The 13466-nt window shown below is 41.5% G+C and overlaps 1 protein-coding gene across 1 annotated transcript in view; it reads right to left on the bottom strand.

The window, feature by feature from the left end:
• The window catches only part of exoc4 (exocyst complex component 4), a 111012-nt gene that overhangs the window by 82795 nt on the left and 14751 nt on the right, over positions 1–13466 (bottom strand). Inside the window, exon 8 of the mRNA XM_056424727.1 lies at positions 12185–12365. Within this exon, the coding sequence (XP_056280702.1) occupies positions 12185–12365 (181 nt within the window). The remainder of the gene's footprint in view (positions 1–12184; positions 12366–13466) is intronic.

Raw genomic sequence — 13466 nt, 5'->3', positions numbered from 1 at the left:
CGTCCTATACATCATATTAAGGGCGGTGGTTCTTTCACAGGTTGCAATAGCTTGCCACAAGGAAAAAGTCAATTTTGTTGAAAAGAGAGCTGAAATTAATTACTCCAACTTAAAATTGATGGGATTTAAAGTGCAACGAGAACGGGCACTCGGTAGAGCGCATACCTTCACATATCACAAGATTGGGTATTGAATTATGAACATTTTGGCATTAGTTGCATGCCAATTGGCTAAAAATGGACCGTGCTATGGTAAAAAGAAGATTTTGACCTTTTCATGACCTTGACCTTTGACCCGATCGATCCCAAAATCGAATCAAATGGTCCCCGGATAATAACCAATCATCCCACCAAATGTCATGCGATTCAGTTTAATACTTTTTGACTTATGCGAATAACACGCACGCAAACAAATACACGGCGATCAAAACATTACCGTCCGCATTTTCAATGCGAAGGTAATAAGGCCGGCGCGATACTGTCGCGACTGGCCATCCATGTTAATACGCAACTTCCACACACACACACACACGTGTGAATCACTCTGGAACATACGTTCCCACACCGCAGGCAGCGGTGGAGTCACACATGCCCTCTCCAACTGGCAACACCAGGGCATCCACTTGCCACGCGCCTCATGCAGCAGCTAATCCCATCAGTGTATTAATTACTAATGAGGAGCCGATGGAGCGAAACACCCCACTTGCTTGCAAGCTAACGCCCAAGAAGACTTAATGAAATGCCAGCACCGGGCTGATGAAGGGGCTCCGACCCTCCTTACATTGCATTAGCCCAGAGACAGCGTGAACTTTGGAGGCAATTAGCTGGACTGCTAGCACAGGGAGGAAGAGAGAGGAAGCGAGGGATGGGAGGCGTGACGTAACACGGGAGGAGAGCTACAGTTTGAGTTGTGGGGAAATAGAAAGAGCAAGGGATTACAGAGGCGTGGAGCGAACGCTGAACAGAATGCTGACGACAAGATGGGAAAGGAGAGAGAGAAGGAGGAGAAGTAAATGGAGGCAAAGACAGAATCCAGGTTAAATAACCAGTTGGGAAGTTAAAAATTAATCCGAGCCAACGTCAAGCATTCTATTAAAGTACATTCCAAAGGAATTAAAATGAGCAAACTCCTCCATCCACTTAAGCTACTAACTGTAGTTGCCGAGCGTCACATGTTCCAAATATAGCAGAGCTGCACACGCAAAGCCACAACCCGATTTAGCGCAGCGCTCGAGGATAATACTTATATAAAAAAATGATCCACTAAATGTTGCACCAGTGGCGATAGTCTTCCATTCAAGTTGTATGCACTATAATAATGTGCTACAGTTACATTTATATGGACACAACTTTGTGCCAAAGCCTTTTTTACAAAATGAAATGGATGTAAGAAGTCAACTCCTTTTTGGTTTTCAAGGGAATTATTTATAAAACAATTCTTGAGTTATAAATGTGATTAAAAACGTATTTATATGGAAGATGTATCTGGTAGTATGTATGTGTGTATGTGTGGATGCATATGTATGTGTATATATGTGTGTGTATGTATGTATGTATATGTGCGTGTGTATATATATATATATATATAAATATATATATATATATATTTTTTTTCTTTATTTTATATACATTTTCTGATTTATTTTGATTTTAATTTAGGATAGGAATTTATAGGCATTTTTTGCTTCGACCTACAGGACTGTCTCAGAAAATTAGAATATTGTGATGAAGTTCTTTATTTTCTGTAATGCAATTAAAAAAACAAAAATGTCATGCATTCTGGATTCATTACAAATCAACTGAAATATTGCAAGCCTTTTATTCTGATTTATTGCTGATTATGGCTAACAGCTTAAGAAAACTCAAATATCCTATCTCTAAATATTAGAATATCATGAAAAAGTATACTAGTAGGGTATTAAACAAATCACTTGAATTGTCTAATTAACTCGAAACACCTGCAAGGGTTTCCTGAGCCTTGACAAACACTCAGCTGTTATAAATCTTTTTTTTTACTTGGTCTGAGGAAATATTAAAATTTTATGAGATAGGATTTTAGAGTTTTCTTAAGCTGTAAGCCATAATCAGCAATATTAAAAGAATAAAAGGCTTGCAATATTTCAGTTGATTTTTGTTTTTTTAATTGCATTACAGAAAATAAAGAACTTTATCACAATATTCTAATTTTCTGAGACAGTCCTGTATACCTTTTCAGTCTTTCTCTTTTGTATAATATATAGAATAATGTTGTATTGTATTTGATTTGATTGACTGAATAAAATACACAAACAAAAAACAAACAATACGCCTGATGAATATAAAATAGCTTGGTTCGACACAAATGTTTTCCCCCGTGAGCATGGGGTATTATACTCGTCTCTACGATGGAGCAGTCCATCCTTTCCACAACTACTCATGTGACCATGTACTGTACTCGTCTCCATAAGATAACCGTTGCTTCCTCCTCCCTCTAACCCATAAGGTCAAGCATATGAAATCTCATTAAAACTGCTATTACTCATGCAACAAAGAGGCCGAGATCCTGTTACTGTCACCTGTGTACGACCGCACGGCTCATAAGAACGTATAGGAAGTGGCAAAAATAAGGACAACCAGGAATCAGTAAAAGTAACTATTACAATTGTGTACAAAAAATGACATGAGAGAATTGTGCTGCAAAGATATGACACAAAAAGATGAAATTAGACCGAATCAAAGATGTAGGCAAAAGTGTAATTAAGAGACAATGGAGACACAACAGGCCGAGAGAGAGGGAAGACAAAGAGTTTACCACGGCGTCACATCAATGCTAAACAGCCCACTTACACACTTTACCAAATTAAACTTATTCAATAGCCTCCAAAACTATTTATTATCGAAACTCAAACAAATAGACCGGAGCATTGATGCGTCGGACGTAACTGGCTCGCACATCAGGGGAACATGCAGGTAGTACCAGATGAAAACTAAAGTAATTTCTCTTTCCATATTTCAGGGAATTTCAACAAAGAGTTGACAGAGAAACCGGAGAGGAGGAGTCAAACCTCCTTAACCCCCCCCCCCCCATATTCATCTGAATCTGTAAAACAATGGATGTACAGATGTGAATAATCAGGCTCCGGTGTGTGTGTTTGGGTGCCCGTGTGTACGAGTGCAAAACTCACATCTCTTTCGAGAGCTCTCCGAACAAAGAAAATCATTTCCACCGCCAACTATTCAACGAAAATTCTATCCATCAACCAGCCAATCAACCTCGTCCGCCACTTGAACGTCTTGGGTCTCGTCCCAACCTCGAATCAGTCCACAGAGCGCCGACTTCTATTAACAATAAAGAAAGAGGGGGGGGGGGGGGAAGCTTCTGCAAAGTCTGTCTTTGTTATTCATCATCAGCACTCTCGTCTTCTCCTGATGTCCCCCGGAAAGTGCATCCTCAGCCTCCATTGTGTCCATTAGGGCCCTACCACCCAGCACATCAGTGCAATTAGGAGAGCGCCACTTAAAGCGCTGCAGGTGAGCACTTCATTGGATGAACTCTCCAGTCGATTGGCGAAAATTGAAGAAATAAGTATCACTTCATTTTCTCTTTCCGCATCCCCGTCCTCCGCTTCGTATCAAGTCCTCTTCAATCTCGACGCGTCTCGAGTCTTTATTGAAATCGGCTGTTTTTCCCTTTAAATCCCCCGGCTGGAGTCTCCTCACAAAACGTATTGACGGATATCTCTGGCCGCTGGCTTGAAGTTAAAGCCCACAGTGTCCTTGGCTGTCGAAGAAAGTGTTCTTCGTGCAGTATTGATTGTGTTCCAGAAACTTCCAACAACCTTCACAAGTTCTGACGGAGCTCCGGCCGCGACGACTCCCGCGGCACCGAGCGCCGCTCGCCAGCGGGGGTTCCCACCTGGAGCGCACCGCGTCCAGTCAATCTTTTGAAGGCTATCTTGTTGCCGCGGGAAGAAAAGATGTGCCCGCGTGTTCACGTCCGTGGTCTCACTGCATTTTTCTTTTGTTTTTTATTGGTGGAAACAAAGAGGGAAGAGGAATAGTAGAAGGTTTGATGTTGTTGTTTCTATGGGATCTTTTCTCTCTCTCTATTTATCTGAGAAAAGAAGACAACACTAAAACACTGCAATAATACTATTCACCATAGATTGGTTGAAATGACATGTGAACTCTACCACTTTGGTCTCCTTCCAGTTCAAAGTCAATTTGATATGATTAGTGCTGTGAAAAATAACGCGTTAACTCAGTTAATTCAATTACAGGTTTAACTAGTTTTTTTTTTTTAACGCATTTAACGCATGCGCAGAATGAGCTTCAATCCGTCTGTTGTTGGTCGTCGGGACGAAAAAAAGTCACTTGCAAAATGAGCTTCCAATACACCACTTCAATCTGAACTCTGTCCGCTCTCATGCAGACGGTCTGTTCATCGGTAATGATCCTTCCGCAGGTTCACCTCCGGAAACCTTGTGACGACTTCTACTTCCTGTAGATCAGGGTCTCAACACGTCGATCGCGACCTGCCAGTCGATCGCGGCGTAGTGTCGGTAGATCGCATGACATTAAAAAGATTGGCCCGCCCCCTGACATGTTCTCTAGAGCACGTCTTTGTTCTTTTATTAAACTAAACGTCTGTTGTTGATCGTATCTCCACAGCAGCATGTCATTTCTGTCTCTACGCGTTGCGTTAACACTTATCGATCTCCGTCTCGCGCCACAGAGCTCCGTGCGCGCGCATCGGGACCGAGCAAAAAAAAAGTCACTTGTCAATCTGTCCACCTTTAGATTGCATCATGGTGGAGTTAATGGTTGACAAACAAGAGAAAAATGTTCTGTTTAACCCTCCTGTTACCTTTACATTTACTAACATATTTTACCCTCGGGGTCAATTTGACCCCAGCAATTAAAACCTCCAGAAAATTATTAGAATTAATATTGCTTCCCAAGTTTAAGTGTGAGGTACTTTATGTTTGTTTGTTGACTGCCTAAATAGCCCTTTAAATAAATAAAAAAGTTGATATTTCTGATATGTTTGACAGTGAAAAACAGCCTGGGGTCAAATTGACCCCAAAGAACACCGACATTAAACATTGAATGGGGTCAAATTGACCCAAAAGGTAACAGGAGGGTTAAACATTCTGTTTTGGATGAAGATGTATTAATGTTCCATATGGAAGAAAACTGCTAAATAACTGCTGAGTTGCAGCACCATTGTATAGAAGAATGTATAAATGTATATATCCGTCTTTTGTCATAAATCTCTATGTTCTCACAAAATATACCGAGAATATCGGTAATATGTGATTAATCATGATTAATCCACAAAAACCTGTGATTAATCCGATTAAAAATGTTAATCGTTTCACAGCCCTAGATATGATATGAGATGATATTCCTTTATTCGTCCCACAGTGGGGAAATTTCAAAAATCATAGCAGCGGTGCACATCAGAGCATCAATGAAAATAATAATATTAAATTAAATACTAAAAACTAAACATACAGGGGGAAAATAAAGTAAAGTGCTGAGTAAAGTGCAGTTTGCCAGGATCTCTAGCGATCTTCTGCAGTTTGTTGTGCAGCCTGACAGCATCTGTTGTTGCTTTGTGAGACTGTCGTGACTAACCTTTATCTGCTGAATTAGATTAATTGTAACCATAGAGTAAATACAATTAAGCATTTTTAAGTACCATAGAACCCTTTCAGATGACTTATTTGCAGGGTTCTTACACATTTTGACCGATGGATTTCCATGACTTTTCCATGACTTTTCCATGACCAAATGTCCACGACCAAACTGAAATCTCGGTTTAAACATGAACAATTTAGAAAATGTTGTGCGTTTTTGAGCGTCTTTCTTTAAAAAAAAACCATATAAATTATTTCAAACTCGGCGTAAATGAACATGTGAATATAACAACATTTCCATAACTTTTCCAAAACTTTTATGATTTGAGTTTTTTCCATGACTTTTCCAGGCCTGGAAATGACCATTTTAGAATTCCATGACTTTTCCAGGTTTTCCATGACCGTACGAACCCTGTATTTGTCATCAAAACAGCACCGTGTATCTCAAGAGTATGTGAGAATATTGATGAAACCGAGCACTGAATTCTCCCGACAAAACTGAGCTGCTGGCTCGTCCCTAAAACAATACACGCTACTGCTGCTGAGGAGGAGGAGGAGGAGGACACGATATTCTGTCCTCCTTGGCGTCACGGTCATTAAGTGCAAGTCAAGGAAATGATTGCAAAAACATACATGAGCAGGTGATTAAGTCTACAGGTCTCCGGTGGTTTGATGTAGTCAATATATGTGTGTGGGGGGGAGGGGCCTGAAAGACGAGAGACTTCACCGTCGAGAAGGAGACTTCTCGGCGCTCCGGCGATATGTAAATATGACGGAAGGCAGAATAAATGTGACACATTGATTAAAACGTTGGGGCGAGAACAACGAAGCGATGTCTGCGCTTCATATCTAATTAAAAGTGATGATTGTCTTCTGGCTGCTCTCTGGCAGTTCAATTCGCCTCGTTTTCACTCCGTTGATGAGCCGATAGAAGGCGCCGCATATTTAAGCCGGCGGTATATATGTGTATAGTTTTGTCTCGGTTACTCTATGGCAATGAAAGGATTCATTCGGCAAGTTAAAAAAGTTAAAAGGGCGACTAAATATATATATATATTTTTTTAAACATCGAGAAGGAGTAATGAGATCGGAACCACATAAAAAAAAATTTTAAAACGATATTAGAAGTTTGGAAGTTTGGTGTTAACGGAATCCTCAAAGCGTGGGAAAAAAACCACCGTTCCAAACAGGGAAAGGAATCAACTGGTTAGTGCCACCGAGTGAATTCTAACGCAGAGACAGGTGTGCCGACGTCTCGCGTTTCATTCCTTATTTTTAAGCTTTCTTATCTCTGGCTACAGTGGAAAATGTTAATACATACACAGGTTCCAGTTCTCTGATGACGTGTGATTTTAAAATCCGTTCCGCCACGAGGCAGATGGCCAGCATCTATCCATATTTTTTTTTTTACGCAGGCTCAAAGTCCTTCGTCTGCAGAGAGGAAGCCACTCATTAAAAGTGTGATTTGCACTCTAGTCACTCTCGCCGCAGACAACGGACACGGCGAGCAGTCGGCCGGTCGCAAATCTTTGCAGTGTGCGCAAATGCCGAGCTAATTAACAAACTCGCACGCCTCGAACTGAACGGCCGACAAGGTCAAGGGGTGATGAACGTCAGGAGCCAGCGACACTCTGTGGCAAACATACATTAAATAACCCCCCCACTGGGTGGTCTTAATGAAGAATCCAGAGAGGTTTACGAACTGTGATATTTGATGAACTTTGTTACCCAATTACATAACGTCTTGTGATTTTTATCTCCTTAATGACTCAAGGTCTATAAAATCATTAATGGGTTGGCACCTCCACCACTGTGTGACTTTGTACATATTCGTCCTACAAATTCCATCAGAGCTACAAGAACAGTGTCAGTACTTGATTGCGTTAAACCGTTCCGCTACACTGTGTTTGGACAGTCATCTTTTTCTGTAAAAGCAATAACTCAGTGGAACAGTCTGCCAGAAAAGATGAGGAGGTGCAGTTCAATTGTCACTTTCAAAGCTCACCTGAAAGGACAGTTGCTAGCGAGTCAATCATGTTCCCATTTTCAGTAGGGTACCCTCAATGGGGGGGCGGCATGACGATAATCAACCTTTGGGGCCTCTGGCCCCTGTGTAAATAGGCTCATTGACCGTAGGGGTTTTTTTATTTCTATTTTATTTTTAATGTTATCGTACGTATTTCATTGTATTGTTCTACATTGTATGTTTTATTTGTATTGTTTTATATTGTATGTACAAGGGACTGGAGGTGTAAAATAGCAAAAGCTATAACCTAGTGCAATGCATCTTTTCTCTTCGGAGACTAATGTTTTTTTGTACGTTGTCCCTGAAATAAACTTCTAAAATAAAAAAAGGAAAATTGTAGATTTTCTTTCTTGGCACCGAATGTTGTTTTGACAAACATTTACTTACAGAATTACAGACCGTCAGACGTAAACGGAGTGTGTTTTAAGGGGACAGAGAAGCACATTAATCCTTTCTGGATACACACACATTTCCAGTCACTGTGATTCCTTTGATATAACCGAGTGCTTTGAAGAACTGTAACGTTTCTGATGGAAAAAGGGAAAAGGCAATCATGGATATAGGGAACGAAGTGGCAAAGGCATGCAGGGGGTGTACACTTAGAAATGTAAATTCAATAATGGTGTGAATAATCAATAGATATACTCACACACACGCACACTCTCTACAGAAAGCCTCAAAAACAGCCCTTACAGCATCAATACTGCTGATTATCATCGAGCCTTCTCTGCTTTGAATCAATACTTCCACACTCAAATTAACAGCAGAAGCATCGCCAGCATTTCTGATCGGGGATTAGAACCACCACATGAATCTTGACTTTGAAAGTGTGTTTGCTTACAGCCCGATCTCAGCCAACTGGGCCTCAGTCACACGGTGACCAACGGCGTTTCTCTGCCAAGGCCTTGTAGCTGGGGCACCCTGGGTTTCTCTCGGCTCCTGCACCCATCTGCTGGTACGCGATGTGGAAAGGTCAATTTGGTCTCTCGACTTCTCAAAGTGTGAAAGGAAGAGAGAAAAAAAGAAGGCAAAAGAAGGAAAATACACCTACCAAGAGATTTCTGCACGTGTGTCAAAGATGTGAACTGGCGTATGATAGAGGTGCAAGACAAGCAGGGATTGCTGTGATTTCACTGTAAAACAGGCAACAACTAGAACGGGCACTCGGTAGAGCGCATACCTTCACATATCGCAAGATTGGGCATTGAATTATGAACATTTAGGCATTAGTTGCATGCCAATTGGATAGAAATTGACCGCGCTATGGTAAAAAGAAGATTTTGACCTTTTCATGACCTTGACCTTTGACCCGATCAATCCCAAAATCGAATCAAATGGTCCCCGGATAATAACCAATCATCCCACCAAATTTAATGCGATCCGGTTTAATACTTTTTGAGTTATGCGAGTAACACGCATACAAATAAATAAATAAATACACGGCGATCAAAACATAACCTTCTGCATTTTCAATGCGAAGGTAAAGATAGTCTTCTTCTTCTTCTGCTGAAGCCGTCATTCCAATTATAGAAGTATCGCGATTCATTATTAGTATTCTGCGCGCGATAGTGAAGTTCTGTTAAAGGTAGTGACTGTATAACTTAAGATATGATGAGGGACGAACAAAGCTCGTATGCAAACTTCGACCAACGTTGAGAGGGTTCCTGCCCCTTCTGGGGTCTCAGGAGGTGAGATAAGGACTCGGCCTCCGATACGATTTAACAGAGCTTCTGTGGGAGCTGTAGGAATTCAAATTCTCTCATTGCTGATATGCGGGTCGCTCGGGCAGAGTGGGCTAAACAAAGGGGGTGAAGCAGGCGTGTGGGAGTTGCGAGAGAAGGAGAAAGCAAGATAATGAGATGAAGGAGGAAATTACATGGAGCAGGAGGGGCGTGTGCAAGGTCTTGGGAAATTGAGAGAGACTGCAATCCTGAGACAGCTGGAACGATGCTGAGGAAGGAAGGAGCTGGGGGAAATGGAGAGCGGGAGAGAATGGACGAGGGCCTTTCATATCGATACAATCGGTCAGGAAATAATAACACGAGTGAGTGAAGAAGAAAACCTCATTTCACGTAATGAGTATTCTAATCAAGAGATTACATTATCTCACATGGCAGAGACAGGAGAGAGTGGATGGCGTAACGCCTCGTGTAGCTGCATTGAGCACATCACACCCTCAGAAACACATGTACTGTACACACCTCAACACTCCTGTGCAGGTATGGATCCATGCATGCCAGCTGGGGGAAGACAAATCGACTTATTGGAAGCAGAGAAGCTGGAGTGCGAGTTAGAAATAGATGGGCTCCTTTTTTTTTTTCACGAGGCAACAGCGCTCTGTCAGGGGATTCATTTTGGGGAGTTTTAAGACAAGTAAAAACACTGGGCTGTGGAGAGAAAGAACCGACCTTGCCGTACATAACAACAATCAAAGAGGAAAGAAAGTAGAGCAGCAAGCAAATTAAAGTTTACTTTCCAAGAGGGCGGCAAAGAATGATCACGATCAAAATCAAGTTCTTAAAAATATGGTTCTTATCCATCTTGTGTAGGTATGTACATCATCTATGTGATGGGTGGGTGAGAAATGCCTGTTGAAATTCAGTAAGAACCACCTATAAAACAAATCCAGGCTGGTTCAAATGTGGCTATAGACATGAGAGATGCTTCAGAAAATGTGATGAATTAAACATTATACAACTAACAGGGTAGCAGCAGAAGGGAAAAAGCTGTTTTCTTGGGTATGAGCACACATAGGTGGCATACACACACACACACACACACACACACGCACACCGATAGCATTGAGAGCAACAGCTGCTCGTCTCCTCAGCCAATCAAACAAGACCCCGGCATACACACACACACACCGATTAAAGAACCTTAAATTAATCAAGCTTCCCCTGTCTTTTTCTGCGGCAACTTCTTTCTTTCTGCCATCCATCACATCACTGCCAGTTTCTCAGCGAATTTATTTACTACGAGAGAAGGTGAATTAAATCAATGTTTTAAGACGAGTGCTGGGCGGGAAATAAATCAATGACAAACAAATCTCCATGGCGGTGGATGAAAAAACTAATCCTGGGGGTTTGCCAGCAAGGGAAGGCAAAACAAACAACAAGGGGCAGTGCTTCCATATGGCCCGACACTTAACCTCCTGTTACCTTTAAATTTACTCACATCTTTTACCCTCGGGGTCAATTTGACCCCAGCAATTAAAACCTCCAGAAAATTATTAGAATTCATATTTTTTCCCAAGTTTAGGTGTGAGGTACTTTATGTTTGTTTGTTGACTACCTAAATAGCCCATTAAATAAAAAGCCCCCCCACCCGATACATCCAGAATACCTGTTCATGGCTATGGCGAAATATGTGCAGATCACCATTAAAATCTCACTTATTTACCTCAAATTGGAAAGATATCTTTTTGGTGTTTTAATGGCTTTATATTACTTCCAAGTACATATTTTTTATATCAAATTGACCCCAAAGAACACCGATGCGTACAAGTTGTGTGGGGTCAAATTGACCCCAAAGGTAACAGGAGGGTTTAATGTATTAATGTTATAAAGTTAGCAACAGAATAATGCCAAACATCAAAGTATGCTTGATGCATAGATCCTCCATGTTTTTCCTCACATATATTTAACTAGAGTGGGCACTCGGTAGAGCGCATATCACAAGATTGGGCATTGAATTATGAACATTTTGGCATTAGTTGCATGCCAAATGGTAAAAATAAGATTTTGACCTTGACCTTTGACCCGATCGATCCCAAAATCTAATCAAATGGTCCCCGGATAATAACCAACCATCCCACCAAATTTCATGCGATTCAAGAAGATGTTGACCTTTTCATGACCTTGACCATTGACCCGACCGATCCCAAAATCTAATCAAATGGTCCCCGGATAATAACCAATCATCATACCAAATTTCATGCGATTCGGTTTAATACTTTTTGACTTATGCGAGTAACATGCATGCAAACAAACAAATAAATAAACTAGAACGGGCACTCGGTAGAGCGCATACCTTCGTATATCACAAGATTGGGCATTGAATTATGAACATGTTGGCATTAGTTGCCAATTGGATAGAAATTGACCACGTTATGGTAAAAAGAAGATGTTGACCTTTTCATGACCTTGACCTTTGACCCGATCGATCCCAAAATCTAATCAAATGGTCCCCGGATAATAACCAATCATCCCACCGAATTTCATGCGATTCGGTTTAATACTTTTTGAGTTATGCGAGTAACACGCATACAAATAAATAAATAAATACACGCCGATCAAAACGTAACCTTCCGCATTTTCAATGCGAAGGTAATTATATTATAATCTTCTGGACTGGAAGACATAGCAAACTTTGTTTTGTGCGTTACCTAAACTTTGTGTCCCCACGAACATTTGATTCCTGTATAATCTGTATAGCGGTTGCTGTTCACCACTGATTTCTTATTGGACATCTCCGGCGCTCTCGATGCTCCGAGCACATGAGCACGCCTCTACATATCACTGACGCTCATGTCTGACCTGCAGCACCGTCTGGATCTTGGCGGAGACGTCGGCCTGCTCGTACAGTTTGATGCCCTCTTCGTAGGCGCCGCTGGTGCACTGCACTGCGATCCGCTGCAGGTGGGCCAGCACCACGCTGTGAGCCTGGGCCACCGCCTTGAACTTATCGAACAGCAGCTCCAGCAGATCCAGCAGCAGCCTGTAGAGGGAGCCAGAGGGAGAGGAAAGGGGGAGGAGTTAGACAAGTGATGGGAAGTAACTCTTTGTTTTCCCCTTTTGGAACACATTCGTTTGGGAAGTCGGCACAACGTTCACTCGACAATTTATTAGTTAGGAAAATGCACAACTTCTACATCAAATCATTGACCTTGGATTTCTTAAAGAAGAAAACAAAAAGCCACCGACAAATTAGGCCCCTGTTTAATGATAAGAAAGAGAGAAAACTTAAGAGTGTGGTGCGACAGTTAACAGATTATATGTTGTGATCACAAACAAAGACTATAAAAAGCCTCCACACCCCACAGTATTGCCAATTTAAAAACAGCAGAGAAGCAAAGAGGATCATGCTGAACGGCATCCGAAAGATTTATAACAACACAGTCCGTACTTGTTGTTTTACATCTTCACTGGATGCATAGAGATTATTGCTATTCCAACCATACGTACCTACGCAATAGTGGTAATTCTAAAACGGCGATGAATAAATCGGACTCTACATCTGACTAATAATAAGAAGAAAAAGAAAAATAAGCTTCAGATAATCTTCCCACAAATCCCTACGGATTGCATTTCACATTTACACCAATTAGGGTGTTTCAGTTACCCGTTTCCATTCACATTTTGCATTCAGCACTTACTCGCAGCGACTCCTCCGACAGTAACAACCCAGCGCCGGAGCCGGCTCTGAGAAAAAGTATTGAGTGGCATGAAATGGACTCAAATGCACAGCTACTCTCATTAGTTGTAAATGGCTCTGGCTGAAGAAGAGAGCAAAGCCAAAACCAAAAAGACCTTCCACTTGATCTGAGTGCTACACTCTGGATTGGAAACTCTCCGTCGCTTGATCTCCACTAATGCTCTGATGCAGACTTTTGCTGTACCTGCTTTCTGCCAAGGACAAAGCTTTCAAAGTAAAGCGGGAACACAGGTTACATTAGTCGAGTCGTGCTCGTGAGTGTCCACTTTATTCTAGTGGAGTCATACGACAGTTAAAATAAAAACAGCCACCCTGTTTGTCCTTCAGTACTCTCGCCTTTCGTTTGACAACAGCTCGAAAGTTCTTTTAGCACTGCTAACCAGA

This window comes from Pseudoliparis swirei, chromosome 10 (assembly GCF_029220125.1).
Source record: "Pseudoliparis swirei isolate HS2019 ecotype Mariana Trench chromosome 10, NWPU_hadal_v1, whole genome shotgun sequence".
In the NCBI taxonomy this organism is placed as follows: Eukaryota; Metazoa; Chordata; class Actinopteri; order Perciformes; family Liparidae; genus Pseudoliparis; species Pseudoliparis swirei.
Note: the sequence above shows the minus strand (reverse complement) of the source record. Positions and strands in the feature narration are given on the sequence as shown.